The following is a 17066-nucleotide window of genomic DNA, read 5'->3' as shown; positions in this document are numbered from 1 at the left end:
CTTTAGACGAAGACCCTGGGTCCAAAGCCCCGTCATAGCTCGTCGTGGGCGGCGGCTTCGTCCGCTTTGAGCCGGAACTCTGCCGCCGTGATCTGGCCGTCGCCGTTGCGGTCCTGGTTGTTGAACATGTTGTCGATGATGCGGTAGGGGTCGAAGCCGGGGGCCAGGCGACCTTTGCCCTCGCTCACCTGCCGCATGATGTAGTCTGTGAACTAGCCAAGACAAAAAAAAAAACGACAACTAAGTCACCCATTCTTTACCGGCTCGCAGAGGGGCGTGGTCGACAGGAGCTAAAAAGCTCCGGGGTCTCAATTGAGGTCGTAAATAAAAAAAAACTTTGCCATTAACCGCTGTGGCTGTAGGCGACATCCTGCGTCTTATCCCTTTGTAGCTCTGCATGCGTTTTAAATTGTTGCGACCCGGTTGTGAAGCGTGAAAGTCATCGATATGACGACCTGGTACGTTCCGCCAGCGGCTGCTACACGTAGCAAGGATAAGTTAGCACGCGTATGCTAATTGGCGATCTTCTTCCTCTGAATCTGCTCCCTTGTGTGTGTAAAGGTAGCCATATTTTGGGAGCGTCGAGAACGCGTTTACCATCTTCTAAATATGCTTTGAACATTATTAGAGCCCTCTTGACACGAAATAACACCCCTATAGTCATTCTTACACTTTAGTAGCTAGTATAGTAGAAGTGATAAGAGACAATAATACATTTAAGACATAAATAAGACATAACATGGACTTTTTTTGTCGGTCTGTTTTTACTTCCTGTTTCTGTACAGTGCTTCCTGCGGTGGCAATTGTCTGAATGTAACGTTACTGCCACCTAGTGACCAATCAACCTTCCTTTTGTTTCAGTGTTACTCCATTTAAGCATTTGTTTTGTTTCATTTAGGTAAAAATATGCATAATTAAAAGACTAATAAAGGATGGAGTCTCGCACTTGGCAGCATGATTTATGATTTATGAAGAAAAATATTCCTGACGTTACACATGTGAGGGTTGATAAAGTGTTGGGAGGGTCTCCGTACCTCAGAAGGTTCCACCTGCTCGTTCTTGTCCTTGTCCATCTCGGTGAAGAGGTCCGCCGACACGTCCTGGTTCCAGATGAACATGTAGCCTTCAGGAAGTCCCTCCTCCATGTCCACCAGCTCCACGTCAAACACCAGCACGGCGCTGCCCGGCACCTCACCGGCTGCACGCAAACAAACAATCTGCTGCTGATTGGTCGGGTTTGATGGACAGCTCAGAGACCAGAGGAGCAGTCGCCATAAGGTCGGTCTTTAGCTCCCCGGAAACATAACAGAAACCTTCCCATTGCTGCCTTACTGTCATTTGCATATGCAAATATATATAACCATATAGAAAATAATAAAATATAACATTGTTAAAATATGAATCAATAATAATAATAATGTAAAAAATAAATATTATCAAATATACCTCTTTAACTCGCCGGAAACCAAAACACCAACAATAAAAAAAATACAAACAAAAATATAAAAAAACAGATACATTACAAAATTGAAAAAAATTATTAATTATATAATATACAAAATTTTAAAAATATAAAATAATTTGATATTAATAGAGTAATAATAAATCGATAGATAAAGACATTTTAAAAATGAACATTTTGGCCCTCTTTAGCTCCCCGTAAAACGACGAAAAACCTTCCCATTGACGGCGAATTTCAAAAAATTCTTACAAAAATCTAAGCACAAAAAAAAAATGTATAAAAAAATTAGGAGATTAAATAAAATCAAAATATATAAAATACATAATAAAATAAATATATAATAATAAATAATACAAAATAAAAAAATACCTAAAAATCTAAACATAAAAAAATATGTATGAAAAAATTAGGAAATTAAATAAAATCAAAATATATTAAATACATAACAAAATAAATATATAATAATAAATAATACAAAATAAAAAAATACCTAAAAATCTATACATTAAAAAAATATGTATAAAAAAATTTGGAAATTGAATAAAATCAAAATATATTAAATACATAATAAAATAAATATATAATAATAATACAAAATAAAAAAATACCTAAAATTCTAAACATTAAAAAAAATGTATCAAAAAATTAGGAAATTAAATATATTAAAGACATAATAAAATGAATCTATAATAATAAATAATACAAACTAAAAATAATCCATGTTGTATTTTTCCCGATTCCATGACGTTTATGTCTACTTTTCGGTTGTGTCGGATTGTGTTCACCGCATCGGGCGATGTGGCGTGTGAAGGTCATGAGCCGTTGTGGGGCGCCGCACTTACTGACGCCTCCCTCGCCGTAGCCGAGGTGAGGAGGGATGACCAGGTGCCTCCGCTCGCCCACGCACATTCCAATGAGCCCCTCCTCCATGCCGGGGACCACCTGGTTGGCTCCCAGGACAATGTTGTACGTCTTTTCGTAGTTGTAGCTGAAAGAGAGGAAACAACGAATCCCATGAGCGATGAAGCCAAGCGGCGTCGGCGCCAGGATAAAAGAATGCGGCTGACGTGGAGTCCAGGGCGCTGCCGTCCATCAGCGAGGCGTTGTAGTGGTACTTGACGAAGTCGCCCTTCTTGCTCGTCTTCTCGCACACGTCCGGCTTGAGCGTGACCGTCACATCCGTCGTGTCCGCCGGGTTGTGGAAGTCGATGATGTGCACGTCGAACACCAGCACGGCCGAGCCGGGGATCTTGGAACCTGGAAAGAAGTGAGAAAAGCGGCTGTAGGCGACCTCACGTCTTCCGCTTTCCACTTATTCCAAATTTTTGGTCACGCGTACCTGTGCCCTCTTCTCCGTAGGCGAGATGAGGAGGGATGGTGATGGTGCGCCGCTCCCCCGTGCACACGCCAATCAGTCCTTCGTCCATGCCGGCGATCACGTAGCCCCGCCCCACGTAGGTGTCATATGTACGGTTACGAGAATAGCTGCAAAAAAAATTGTTTCAAAATAAAATACTATACATACATGTTCTCCCGTGCATGCGTGGGTTTTCTCCGGGTACTCCGGTTTCCTCCCACATTCCAAAAACATGCTAGGTTAATTAGCCACTCCAAATTGTCCATAGGTACGAATGTGAGTGTGAATGGTTGTTTGTCTATATGTGCCCTGTGATTGGCTGGCCACCAGTCCAGGGTGTACCCTGCCTCTCGCCCCAAGACAGCTGGGATAGGCTCCAGCATACCCGGCGATAGAAAATGAAGTGGTAGAAAATGAATGAATGATTTTTCTTTAATATGTCAACTGTATGCTATTAAAATGACATAATATTACAACTACAAAATGACAACTTTTTTCTCTTTAGATTTTGACCTTGTTCTTATTTCTTATTTTTTTCCACGTTTACTGTCACTTTAGTCATTTTCCAAATTCCATCCATCCATCCTCTACGGCTTTCCGAGGTCAGAAGCCCAAACATGGAGGCCCTCTCCTCGCTCATATTCCAACTAAAAGTGCTACTTTTTTTTAAACTTTATTTTTTATAAATGACAGCTATTTTCTATTTCTGCTGAGTTTTTTTATTATATATTTATATTATATATTTTACAAATATTTAAAACTTTCATCTTGTCCTTTTTACTCCCAGAATTATGACTTTATTCCCATCATATTTTGACCACATTGCTAAGATAACTCATTTTCTAAAAGTGGTTCTGTTTCTTATGATAAAAACATCTTCCTTTAATAATCCAACTGTAGGATACCAAAATGTAATTTTTCTTCACGATATTATATCACCTTATTGGAACTTATGATTCCAATTTTTCTCATATTACGGCTTTGAAAAATGCTATTTCACAGCTATGTTACTAAAAAAGACATTATTTTTCCTCATAATGTTACAAATATATATTTTTCTTGCGATATTCCAACTTTATTTTTGTAAAATTACAGATGATTTTTCCATTTCTGCTGCAGTTTATTTTTTACATTTTTCAATGATTCCTACTTTCTTCCTCTAGATATTCTTGTCATTCATTTCTATTAATATTGTTGTATTATCTTACAATAATGTCATTTTTCCCCTTCATTTGTTGTTTTGTTAGTCTCATCATATTTATATTTAAATTATATATTTATAAAATTATATATTTAAATTTAATTCTATTTCCATGGCCAAAAAACATCAAATTTAAATTGTATATTTATATTAAAAACATTACATTTAAATTATATAATTATATTTAAATTTAATGTTTTTTGGCCATGGAAAAATTAAAAAAAATAAATTAAAAAGTATAATATTAAGAATATAATAATAATATTTATATATTAAACAGACATTTCAAGGTCATGCTGGTAATGAAAATGCTGATACTGAGGACTTTGTTGCTGGTCCAGTCTTCTTCTCACCCAGTCCCACCATCCATAAGACCACATCTTATTGCGGTCTTATTGTTGCCGTCTCCCTCCCGTATCTTTACAGCTGCACCCCCTGCAGCCCCCCCCCCACACACATTCCTTCCCAGACGACCTTGAAAGCTTGTGTTTCACACCCACACATGAACTCCACCAACTGTGGTGTTTCTCATCATTAGGTAGCACTTACTTATGATGCAATTACCAATTAGTCAAATTAGTCTCTAATTAGTCTTTAAAAAAATCAAATGAATAGAAATTGAAAGTGTTTTTTTTTTTTGCCTTCTCCCCCAAGCGCGTCCTCATCCAGATCCCAGAAGGCCGAATTGAAGACCCATACGAGTGCTGCCACCTTGCGGCCGACGAGCGGAATGACGCACGGAAGCTTTTCAAGGCAACACCCCTCACGTGCCCTCACTGACCTGGAGTCGAAAAAGGTTCCGTCCAGGAGGCTACCGTTGTAGTGGTAGCGCACAAAGTCTCCTTCCACCGTCTTGCGACCGCATGAGTCGGGGACCCGCTGGTTGGTCACGGCGATGCCGTCTCGGGGGTTGTGGAGGTCCAGCAGGACCACGTCGAACACCAGAGACGCCTGGCCGGGAATGTCGCTGCCTGGAAAAACACATCCGCTCTTTGGTTTGGTGTGTTTATTGATAGTCTGGAACACTTGGAATCAACGTTACATATAACGATATTTTAATTCATTTTAATTTCATTTTGGACGTTTCTGAATCCAAAGGTGGGGTTTTTTGGGGGGGGTCTCAAAAATACTATTGCTGTAATTAGTAATATATTATTATATTATTATAAGTTGTAAAAATGTCAAAAAATGTAAATGTAACAATGACATTGAAATATTTGCTAATATTACTCTTTATCTGTATGTAATATATTGCTGTAAAGAATCCTACATTTTTATTAGTATTATATTATAGCTTTATTTTTATTCATTAGTCCATTTATTATTTGATATTTATTTTTTATTTTATTTTTACATTTTTTATTTTTTTTTAATTTTTTTTAATTTTTTTTATTTTTTTTGTATTTTTTTGTATTTTTTTGTATTTTTTTGTATTTTTTTGTATTTTTTTGTATTTTTTTGTATTTTTTTGTATTTTTTTAAATTTTAATTTAATAAATGTAATTTAATTAAATAAATTAAATAAAATTAAATAAAATTAAATAAAATTAAATAAAATTAAATTAAATTAAATTAAATTAAATAGAATAAAATAGAATAAAATAAAATAAAATAGAATAAAATAGAATAAAATAGAATAACATAAAAACATAAAATAAAATAAAATTAAATTGTCTTATACATTATAGAATTATTCTATAATAATAATAATCATAAAAATAATAATATAATCGAATCGCTTTCAGCGCCAAAGCAACGACGGACGCCACATGATCACCGGAACATCAAAGCACTTCCGCCGATGTCGTCGCCATCCACCAGGGGGCGCATCGAAGCAATCAGGCGCAAGGCTTGTCGCGTTCGGCGGGCCGCTCACCGTCTCCGTTTTCGCCGTATCCGAGGGACGGAGGCATGGTGACGATGCGCCTCTCGCCCACGCACATGCCCAGCAGGCCCTGATCCATGCCGGCGATGAGCCATCCGATGCCCACGTAGGTGTCGTACGTCCGCATGCGGGTGTGGCTGGAACACAAAGCGGAGACCATTCACCGTATGGATTGTGTTGTGTTGTCGCCCGTCAAAAGTTTAGGGACATTATCTCATTCAGCACAATGATAAAGTGTCTCCAAAATGTTTTCATTTCAGTCAGAATCTTGGAAATTAAACTTCTAATATTACAATAGTCAAGTCAAAATACTATGAAAATGTACACATAATATTAAGAGAAAAAAGAGAAGGAACTTAATATTTTCAAATACAAATATTTACAAATATTTACAAAAACTATTTGTTAAAGCAAAAAATGTAAAACCAAGCAGTCATTTTATGACAATAAGGACAAAATATTAAAATAAAATGGTGAGAGGAAAAAATGCAAAAAAATTACATATTAAATATTAATATAAATAAGAATAAAAATAATAAAATAATTTGATGAAAAACATTAAACTTTAAAAAACTTCAGTTGTTGGTAAAGTTATAAGATTACAATAATAAAATCACATTATTATGATGATAATAATAATAATAATAACACAATATTAACAGAAAAAAAGAGAAGAAACTTAATATTTACAAATACATACATTTACAAATATTTACAAAAACTATTTCTTAAAGCAAAAAATTAAAAAACAAGCAGTCATTTTATGACGATAAGGACAAAAAATTTAAATAAAATGATGAAAGGAAAAAATGCAAAAAAATTATGTATTAAATATTAATAAAAAAAAAAAAAAATAATAATAATAATAATAATAATAATAATAATAATACAATAATTTTATGAAAAACATTAAACTTAAAAAAACTTCAGTTGTTGGTAAAGTTATAAGATTACAATAATAAAATCACATTATTATGATACTAATAATAATAATAACATAATTTTAAGGGAGAACATTTACAAGAAGAAATATTTAATTATATTTAAATATTTTTACAATTAAATTACGACATTTAAATATTTGTACAATTGTAAAAAATAAAAAAAAAGTAAAAAAAATAACAGGCAAAATGCGGGGAAAAATATGCACTCATTTCAGGAGAATAAAGAGATGTAAGAATATAGAAAAAAAATAATAACAAAATTTTAAAAATAAAATCAAAAATAAAGTTGAGATTTGAGGAAATGTAAAAGTGAAATAAAAGTAAAGTAAAAGTTGAATATGATAATAATATGAAAAACATTAGGAGAACAAGAAAAAAAGTTGAAATAACTGTAACAAAAAAGCGCAACATAAAAGGAGGGAAAAAGGTGCATTCAGGGCCCTTTAATAAAACTGTATTATACTGTATCACCCATAAAACAAACATGGACGTGTGTAAGCTCTACCTGGAGTCAAAGAGCGTTCCGTCCAGCAGCGTCCCGTTGTAGTGGTAGCGTACGTAGTCGGACACCTCCACCTTCCTGGAGCAGGAGGCGGGGGTGTGGTAGGTGTCCACCTTCACGCCGTCCTCGGGGTTCCACACGTCCAGCAGGAGGACGTCAAAGTGGAGGATGGCGTCCGCCGGGATGATGTCGCCTGAAAGGCCAAGAGCGGGGACGCCAGCGGGTCGGTTAGAACCCTGAACGTGATCAACCCAAGCTAAGCACTTTTCTTTGAGGAGAAAGGGGTGTCCAAAGTGCGGCTGGGGGACCGTTTGTGGGCCAAGCTTGTTTTTTTTTTTCATCGAGCCATGACGCTTTCTAGAAATAGAAGTTGTATTTTGACAAGAATAAATAGATATCCAGAGGAAAAAGGAAAGTAGGGATGTTCCCGTCAGGGTTTGATGCTGCCGATCCTGATACCTGATCCTGATACCGATAATCCGAAGCGATTTAAAGTATCAGCTGATATCAATAACAGGCTTTTTCACTGATATCGGCCGATATTGATCGATGGCTGATTGATAGGGCACCCTTTATGACAATAATGTCAGAATCATATGTGGAAATATACACATATATATATATATTTATTTATTTTTTAAATATATTTTTTATTTTTTTATTTTTTTTAAGTATTTCATAAAAAAGTATTTCATGAATGACAATAATGTCAGAATCATATGAGGAAATATACGCATATATATATATATTTTTTTAATATATTTTTTATTTATTTTTTATTTTTATATTTTTTTTTAAAAGTATTTCATAAAAAAATATTTCATGAATTTCAACTTTCTGCCACTAAAATGATTTACGAGAATAATGGCAAAAAAAACAGAAAAAAGTCATATTCTAACAAAAATTGCAATTTTAACAAGAATAAACTCTATTTTAGCAGTGCAGAGTTCAAATATTAAAGAAATATGTATTGATAATATATTTATTTTTAAAAGATTTTTAAAAATATTTTAAAAATATATAAAATTATTTTAAAAATTAAAATACAATCTTTAAATATATAATAATAGTTATTTTATTATGAGAAGAAATTTGACAAATATTATTTCAAGGGGACCTATGATGTTTTTCCCCTTTTCTGACTATAAATATACTTACAATGTACTCTTTCTTTTGTATGCTTTCAGAGGGTGTGCCTTCCTGATAAGGGCGTGCCCAGATACAAGCTGTTAGCTGTAGAAGCTGAGTGGGCGTGGCCACAGAGCGTTTTGGAAATCCAGCTGGAATAGGGGCAGATTCTGGAAGATCTAGAAAGCTGGGTTATTGTGTGTAGCTGCTCTATAGGAGTCCACAATTCAATACAAAGGGTCCAAAAATGAGCACAATAGGACAATAGGTCCCCTTTAATAAGAAACTTCAACTATTTGAATGGATTTTTGGACCAACCTTTGGACCCCCCCCCCCAAATGACATCAATCAAGCCGCAAAACCACATTTAGTCCCAAGACTGGAACCCCTACACGCCGTGTCCGCAACCGCCACGAAGGCTACGCACCGTATCCTTGCTTCCCGTAGGCCAGGTGTGGCGGGATCTTCACCAGCCTCCTCTCGTTGACGCACATTCCCACCAGAGCTTTGTCCATGCCTTGGATCAGCTGCCCTTTTCCCACAAACACGTTGTAGCTGCTCCCTCGGTCGTAGCTGGAACACAATCATTTACATCCCTCTCAATCACACCTGGAATCACACCTGTTCCCAAGTGGTTCAAGAACCGTTTCAGTCAGATCTTTTTCATTTGCTTCCTGAGTGACTCCGGTCCACTTTTTGGGCACATTTGCGAAACTGTTAAACAATGCGAACTCAATCCTTACAAAGTGGACTGAAATGTTGTTGACATTTGGAGCGATGTGAACACAAAGCGGTTCCAATCACACCTCAAATCACACCTGAAGTCACACCTGTTCCCAAGTGGTTCACCCCGTCGGTGCAATGTGAACACAATGCGGTTTACAAGAACCGTTTCAGTCGGATCTTTTTCATTTGCTTCCTGAGTGACTCCGGTCCACTTTTTGGGCCCATTTGTGAAACTGTTAAACAATGTGAACACAATCCTTACAAAGTGGACTGAAAGTGGGACTGAAATGTTGTTGACATTTGGAGCGATGTGAACACAAAGCGGTTCCAATCACACCTCAAATCACACCTGAAGTCACACCTGTTCCCAAGTGGTTCACCCCGTCGGTGCAATGTGAACACAATGCGGTTTACAAGAACCGTTTCAGTCAGATCTTTTTCATTTGCTTCCTGAGTGACTCCGGTCCACTTTTTGGGCCCATTTGTGAAACTGTTAAACAATGCAAACTCAATCCTTACAAAGTGGACTGAAAGTGGGACTGAAATGTTGTTGTCATTTGGAGTGATGTGAACACAAAGCGGTTCAGGTTTACTTGGCTTTTTTAAGAACGCACCCAAAGTGGTACGGAGGGAGAACTGGAACTGGAAGTCACAATGTGAATGCCAGAAGGATTGAGTCCCTTTCACTGTTGATTCAATTTTGGGCCAATACCAAGGATTGAATGTGGATTCAATTTGATTCAGTGTTCACATTGACTCTAAAGGGATTACAAATGGTGAACAAATGTGATTCAGGTTTCTGGTGCCACTCTACGTGAACCTTGGGGCCCCCTGTCACCTTTTCCTCTTGTTCCCAAGCTACTCCAGTCCACTTTTGGACACATTTGTGTAACTGTTAAACAGTGTGAACGCAATCCTTTCAAAGTGGACTGAAATGTCAACATTTGGAGCGATGTGAACATAACGCGGTTCTGGTTTACTTGGCTTTTTTAAGAACTGTAGAGTGCCACCCCACCAGAAGTGGTGCGGAGGGAGAACTGGAACTGGAAGTCACAATGTGAATGCGAGAAGGATTGAGTCCCTTTCACTGTTGGTTCAATTTTGGTTCCAATACCAATGATTGTATGTGTGAAAACACTCAACAGAAAGTGGATTTGATTTGATTCAGTGTTCACATTGACTCTAAATGGTTTCCAAATGGTGAACAAATGTGATTCAGGTTTCTGGTGCCACTCTACACGAACCTTGGGGCCCCCTTTTTCTGCTGGTTCATGTCTTACTCTGGTCCACTTTAAGACTGTTTAGATGTTCTGAACTGAATCCTTTCAAAGTGGACTAAAAGGTCAACATTTGGTGTGTGCTTCACATGAGCGATGTGAACACAAAGCGGTTCGGGTTTACTTGGCTTTTGTGGTACAGAGTGGTACAGAGGGAGAACTGGAACTGGAAATGAAGTCACAATGTGAACACAAGGATTAAGTTCAATTTTGGGCCAATACCAAAGATTATATATGTAAAAACACTCAACAGAAAGTGGATTCAATTTGATTCAGTGTTCGCATTGACTCTAAATGGTTTACAAATGGTGAACAAATGTGATTCAGGTTTCTGGCGCCACGCTACATGAACCTTGGGGCCCCCTTGGGGTCACCGTTTCCTCTTGTTCCCAAGCTAGTCCAGTCCACTTTTGTGGAAACAGTCTTGACATTTTGAACTCATTCCCTTCTAAGTGAAATAAAGGGTCAACATTTGGTGTGTTTAACTTGAACAATGTGAACACAAAGTGGTTCCGGTTCACTTGACTTTCTGGTGCCACTTACAGGAACCGTGAGAGGAAGTCAAACCTTTTTCTGCTGGTTCCCGTCTTACTCTGGTCCACTTTAGGACTGATTAGACGTTCTGAACTAAGTCATTTCAAAGTGGACTAAAAGGTCAACATTTGGTGTGCAATGTGAACACAAAGCTGTTCGGGTTTACTTTGCCCTTTCATGAACTGTGGCGTCCAACCCAGAGCCAAAGTGGTCCAGCGGGACACCTGGAACCACTTTGAAATGAAGTTCCAATTTGAGCGCGAGAAGGATGAATCCCTTTTTGATTCATTTTAGTACCAAAAGGATTGGATGTGGAAAAATTACTCAACAGAAAGCGGATTCAATTTGATTCAGTGTTCACATTGCACGTCAGCTTTAAAGAGGAGCCAGTTCTCCTTCTGGTCTGAACGGGCCTCGGATCCTACGATTCCAACAAAGCCAAGTGAACCTGAGCCACTTGGTCTCAACGACTTTAACAAACTGATTTGGTTCATTTTGATGCATTTAGACTGTTAAAACGGACCAAAGTGGACCCAAATCTGAAACCGATTCAGCTCGAGTGTCCCCGCAGCTCAGTGTGCCTGCGTGGCTCTCAGCGCCCTCCAACCAGAACCCTCGCGGAGGTCTTACCTGGAGTCGAACTTCTTGCCGTCCGGGAACATGCCGTTGTAGTGGTACCGGACATAGTCGCCCACCTTGACGGCGCGGACGCACTGCTCGGGCTCGAACGTCTTCTCGATCAGGATGTCGTCTAACGGAACAAGGGGAGCGCTGCAGGCGGCTAAGGCCACCAGAACCGACAGACACGCCACCCTGTGCACCCCCCGCAGCATTTTTAGACCGGGGGTAGACTTTGAGGAGGGGTACAAAGTTACTATGGTGGCGGAGTGTGTGTGTGTGTGTGTCCCGGGTGGTTTCCTCAAAGTCTACGCTAAGTCGGACCGACGTCCTGCCTTCCCGGTCCGAGTTCTTGAAAGACATCCTGTAAAGCTGCATGGATTAACACCACATCCGGTTGAGCGACGAATACAAAAGAACTCATCGTTCTATTTAACACGCCTTAATGTGCGTAATAAATGATAAGAATTAGTTTACTAATGATAAGTCATCATTAATAAACTAATCGTGAGTGACAAACACAAACAAAGATAAACTAAAGCGATATTACATATCTCTTATTGTGAAACAAAAAGTACAGTTTCCGGTGTTATGTTATATTCGCATCACGTGGACTTGACACGTCCAACAGGCTTCAATGGAGTGTTTTTTTTAGTTGGGTTACCACGTTTTTGCTCATGCGCAGTAGAGCCTCGGCGAAGTGTCAACGTGGTAGGGGTCTCCACGTCGCACACACACCCCCTACTGACTTCCGGGTTTAGCCTCGCTCGCGTGCACATGTCAAAGCTAAACTTGTGTAATATTTACACGTTTTGACGGCATAATAGTCCAATATTTAGCGTCACTAAAGTGAAGTTTGGGTATTACTTTGGAGATTTTTGATGGGGGGGAGTGTGGAGGAGGGGTTGTATGGGCAGGAATGTCTCTACGTGGCAGTGGGCGGGGCAAACATCTCGCCGTGGAGGGGGGGGGGTGCGAATTAGCCACCAAGAGCTAACTTGCTGCCTTTTATTCAGTTTTCGAACAACTTATTCCACTTAAATGACTTGATTTGTGTCTTGTTGTGTTGTAGTATCGGACTGTGGAAGTTTAAATAACTACGAAGCAGTGATTTCAGTGTGGGAGGAGCTCCAGCACCCCTATGGACTATACTGCTTATTGTGGTATCGATTCGATACCAAGGACGTAGAACCGTAGTTCAGTTGAACTACAAGTAGTAGAACTGCAGTAGAACTATTTATCGGTTTGAATTAAAATTAAAAACTAAAAAAAAAAAATTAAAAGGCTAACAAATAAACAATCTTGATTGTGAACAATGTAATGCAACAGAAATATCAACAAAAAGACTCAGATGATTACATTAAATTACATACAATTAATTCAGCAAAATAACGTAAATAATGCAATATACGTTTTTTAAGCAAAAAAAATATTGCTTTTCAATGTAACGATATCAATATATTGATACCATAAAAATCATGGTATCGATGTGATCGATATTTGGATCGATCCACCCCATAACCCCGGAGAATCTTGGTCCGGACGCAAGTCCTCCAACAACAACATGGAACCCTCTACCCTTCCACCTCGGCTCGTCCGGGCCTCGGCCCTGGTCCTCTTCTTCCTGGGTTCGGTTCTGTGCCAGTACGAGAAGTACAGCTTCCGGAGCTTCCCCAGACACGAACTCATGCCGCTGGAATCGGCCTACAAGTACGCGCTGGACCAGTACACCGGGGAGAAGTGGGGGGACTCGGTGGAGTACATGGAGGTGTCCCTGCGTCTCTACCGGCTGCTGCGGGACAGCGAGGCCTTCTGCAACCTCAACTGCAGCTCCGTGCGCCGCCACGACGAGGACAAGTTCGCGGACTTCCCGGAGCTCAGAGCCTTCGGGAACGTCCTCCAGCGGGCCCAGTGCCTGAAGCGGTGCAAGCAGGGCCTGCCCGCCTTCAGACAGGCCCTGCCCAGCAGGGAGACCCTGGAGGAGTTCGAGAGGAGGGAGCCCTACCGGTACCTGCAGTATGCCTACTTTAAGGTGAGTGGGGGTGCGCATGCGCGGTTGTCAAAGTATCCTATATCCAGTTTTGAAATTACCTGTTGTTGTGTGCCGACGTCATGACGTCACATTCGTGCCACGGATGCAGTCCTGTACTGACCGATACACCACACGGTGGCGCTCTTCATAAACCACATGTTGCATTGACTTGAATTTTCTCGCACAGCTCTACACAAAACCCGCTGTAACTTTATTGTGTTTTGATGAATTTCCACAAAATTTGGTACACACCTTTACGGGACCGGCGATCACATGTGTGTGAAATCTGAGCACGATTGGTTGAAAAACATGGCCGCCATCTAGCAAAACATCTTACTCCCATAGCGACTAATTATGCATAAGTAGCTAAAACTTTAAGCAACCAATAGGGGGCGCCACACGTCATTTTTTTGTGTTTGTCGTCAGTCCGACAAGCTAGCCAAGGCGGTGTCGGCCGCCCACACCTTCCTCCTCAAGCACCCAGACGACGAGATGATGCAGAAGAACATGGCCTACTACAAGAGCCTTCCGGGGGCCGAGGAGCACCTCAAAGATCTGGAGACCAAATCCTACGAGGTATTTCCTGCCAAGCGTGCAAATACGGATTATTTGTAATAATCCGGATGTGTGCGTTATTCTTAGATGCTGTTCGTGCGCGCGGTGCGGGCGTACAATGGCGACAACTTCCGCACGTCGGTGTCCGACATGGAGCTGGCGCTGCGGGACTTCTTCAAGGTCTACGACGAGTGTCTGGCCGCCTCGGAGGGCCCGAGGGACGTTAAGGACTTTAAGGACTTCTACGCCTCCATAGCGGGTTGGTAAAGTTCACACACGGGTCCAACATCAGCCACCCCCCAACCCCGACCCCCCGGTCCCAATACTTGCTGGTTGGAGAATGTAGTCAAAGATGGCCTCCTTATGCAACCATCTTCACCATTCAGGCCTGTTGGCGTCCCAATACTTTTGGCCATGTAGTGCAGCGGTATCCAAAGTGCGACCTGGGGGCCATTTGTGGCCTGCAGCTTTATTGGCCCACAGCACATTCTAAACATAACACTTAAATAACCCCCCCACTTAAAAAAATATAAAATCAGCAGTAATTTTACAAAAATTAAGTGAAAATGCTAATATTTCAAGTAGTAATATTTTGAAATATTTTTTTATTTGAAACAAATAAAATTAAAATTTTAGGAAAATGAGGTTGTCGGAAAAAAATATAATCATAATTATGAGAAGAAAATTTACAAATTCACAAGTATATATATTAAAATATATATATATATAATATATGTATATAAATTATATGACATCAAGTGAAAAAAGAAAATAAAAAAATATATATACATTTTATGATATCAAGTGGGAAAAAAATGCGATTTTGCGAGAATAAACTGTAAAATGTAATTTTAGTAGAATTGGAATGAAATATTAAAATAATAAATATGTTATTTTTTTAAAAGTCACAATACTGTGAGAATGAAGCAAATTAAAACAAAGTTGTAATTCTTAGAAAATGAAGTTGGGGGAAAAGTGGTAATTTTACAAATATTAGAAAAAAAAATAATAATTCACATTTTTCTTAAAATATATTTAAAACAAGATCTTTATAAAATTGCCTGAAGAAATTATGAGTCTCCCACAGTTTTGGTCCGTCTAATTTGGAGGGAATTTTGGGGTATCAAAGTAGTTCAGATAAGAAAATTAATTTTTTGTTTACTCTGGCAAAACCAAGTTCCCATTCCGCTGTTTTTAAAATAATATCTAATATCAAATAGCTCTTTAAATTACTTTTATCCAGGATGCCTTCATGGTCTCACACAAAGTTGGATTTTTTAAAACTCAATACAAAGACGTGCATTTTCCCCACTCGGGTGTTAAAAAAATATTTCAGCATTGCAAAGGGAGCCACAACAAGGAGGCTGAAGATCCACATGCGGCTCTGGAGCCGCAGCTTGCTGACCCCTGGTCCAAGTGGTGAAGATGGCTTCAACTGTCTGGAACTGGTGGCCATTTTGATGAACTTCTCTTGCCGTCCATCCCCAAATGTGGAGTGGAGTGATGTCCCAATACTTTTGCAGATACTATTTTTAACTCCCGGCCCCTCCCCTTGCAGACCACTACACAGAGGTCCTGGAGAGGAAGGTGACGTGCGAGAGCGACCTGACGCCCGTGGTGGGCGGCTTCGTGGTGGAGAAGTTTGTGGCCACCATGTACCACTACCTCCAGTTTGCCTACTACAAGCGTGAGGAGCACATTTTCTTCTTCCTGCTATTTAACATCTGCTCAGGTTGTGATCAAGTCTAACGTTTTGCAGTGAAGGACCTGAAGAACGCGGTGCCGTGCGCGGCCAGCTACATGCTCTTTGACCCCTCGGACGAGGTGATGAAGAACAACCTGGCGTATTACAAGTTCCATAAGGACCAGTGGGGGCTGACGGATGAGGACTTCCTCCCGAGATCAGTAAGGAACATTTTGAAAACATCACATGCTAATGCGCAACTGCTCTTATGTTCTCATGTGTTCTACAGGAGGCCGTGCGCTACTACAACCAGACCACCATGCAGCTGGAGATGCTGGAGTTCTCCAGACGGCACCTGGCCAGCGACGACGAGGTCAGTCCAGTTCTTTTGGCTTTAATCATGAGAACATAAGCACTCTTAGAAATAATAAATTCATCGCTAATTTTTACAAGTAACTTTTGAGAAAGAAACCACTCATTCATTCATTTGGCTGCAGTATCCTAACTGTCCGCCAGGGGGCAGCATAGTATAGCTCAATTTGTATCATGAAACAACAGTGTAGTCATTTAATTTACTTAAATCCAATTAATTTAATCCAAACAGTTAATCGAAAAATAAGCAAAAAAATCCAACTTGCGTAAAAACGTTCATAATATAAATTGACTTTCCTGTGATAATAAATTACTATACTAAATGTAAAAAATAAAAGATTTCTTTAAGTGATGAAACTGACAATATCTAACAACATTTAACTAACATATCTATGCTAAAATAATAATTGATTGTCTCATATTTGTTGTCCGCAGGGTGAAGTGGTGGAGTTTATAGATGAGTTTCTGGATTAAGAAGACAAACACTGAAACACACACCAGCTTGTATTTATTGAATTTTAAAATACCAAACAATATTTTCCGTCCTTTTTTTTTTTTTTTTTTTGATGGTTCAAAAAAAATAATAAGGTGCAGGTGACGGAAAAAATGAATATTTGTACTCTGTTCAATGAAATAATGTGTCAGCTGTGAATTGTTTTTTTACAATAAAGTCATGAGCTCAACGAAATAAAAGGAGCGGCTGGATGGCGGCGGTGGATGGCGGCGGTGGATGGCGGCTGATGGCCAGAGAAGACACACACTTGAGGAATCATGTTTGAACATTGAGCG

At 39.3% G+C, this 17066-nt stretch overlaps 2 protein-coding genes across 2 annotated transcripts; one reads left to right on the top strand and one right to left on the bottom strand.

The window, feature by feature from the left end:
* fkbp9 (FKBP prolyl isomerase 9) lies at nt 1-11987 on the bottom strand. Its single transcript, XM_058047100.2, has 10 exons — nt 11647-11987; nt 8907-9052; nt 7355-7544; nt 5897-6042; nt 4802-4991; nt 2802-2947; nt 2530-2719; nt 2305-2450; nt 1035-1198; nt 1-212 (listed from the first exon to the last, which is right to left on the bottom strand). The coding sequence occupies exons 1-10, from the start codon at nt 11847-11849 to the stop codon at nt 33-35; spliced, it is 1701 nt and encodes a 566-aa protein (XP_057903083.2). The 5' UTR covers nt 11850-11987; the 3' UTR covers nt 1-32.
* A 1005-nt stretch (nt 11988-12992) lies between these two features.
* Nucleotides 12993-16969, top strand: crtap (cartilage associated protein). The gene is made up of 7 exons (XM_058047121.2): nt 12993-13666; nt 14093-14242; nt 14309-14480; nt 15780-15908; nt 15981-16126; nt 16195-16278; nt 16713-16969. Exons 1-7 carry the CDS (start codon nt 13199-13201, stop codon nt 16749-16751), a joined length of 1188 nt encoding a protein of 395 aa, XP_057903104.2. The 5' UTR covers nt 12993-13198; the 3' UTR covers nt 16752-16969.
* The last annotated feature ends 97 nt before the right edge of the window (nt 16970-17066 follow it).

Source organism: Doryrhamphus excisus, linkage group LG7, assembly GCF_037039965.1.
Source record: "Doryrhamphus excisus strain RoL-2023G ecotype Guam linkage group LG7, RoL_Dexc_Guam_v1.1, whole genome shotgun sequence".
Classification (NCBI taxonomy): Eukaryota; Metazoa; Chordata; class Actinopteri; order Syngnathiformes; family Syngnathidae; genus Doryrhamphus; species Doryrhamphus excisus.
Note: the sequence above shows the minus strand (reverse complement) of the source record. Positions and strands in the feature narration are given on the sequence as shown.

Coding starts and splice junctions, on each gene's coding strand:
- fkbp9 (XM_058047100.2), bottom strand. CDS start 11,849: ATGCTGCGGGGGGTGCACAGGGTGGCGTGTCTGTCGGTTCTGGTGGCC. Junction 2,451..2,529: donor GGCAGCGCCCTGGACTCCAC/GTCAGCCGCATT, acceptor CCTCTCTTTCAG/CTACAACTACGAAAAGACGT. Junction 213..1,034: donor AGCAGGTGGAACCTTCTGAG/GTACGGAGACCC, acceptor TGTCTTGGCTAG/TTCACAGACTACATCATGCG.
- crtap (XM_058047121.2), top strand. CDS start 13,199: ATGGAACCCTCTACCCTTCCACCTCGGCTCGTCCGGGCCTCGGCCCTG. Junction 13,667..14,092: donor TGCAGTATGCCTACTTTAAG/GTGAGTGGGGGT, acceptor GTTTGTCGTCAG/TCCGACAAGCTAGCCAAGGC. Junction 16,279..16,712: donor ACCTGGCCAGCGACGACGAG/GTCAGTCCAGTT, acceptor TGTTGTCCGCAG/GGTGAAGTGGTGGAGTTTAT.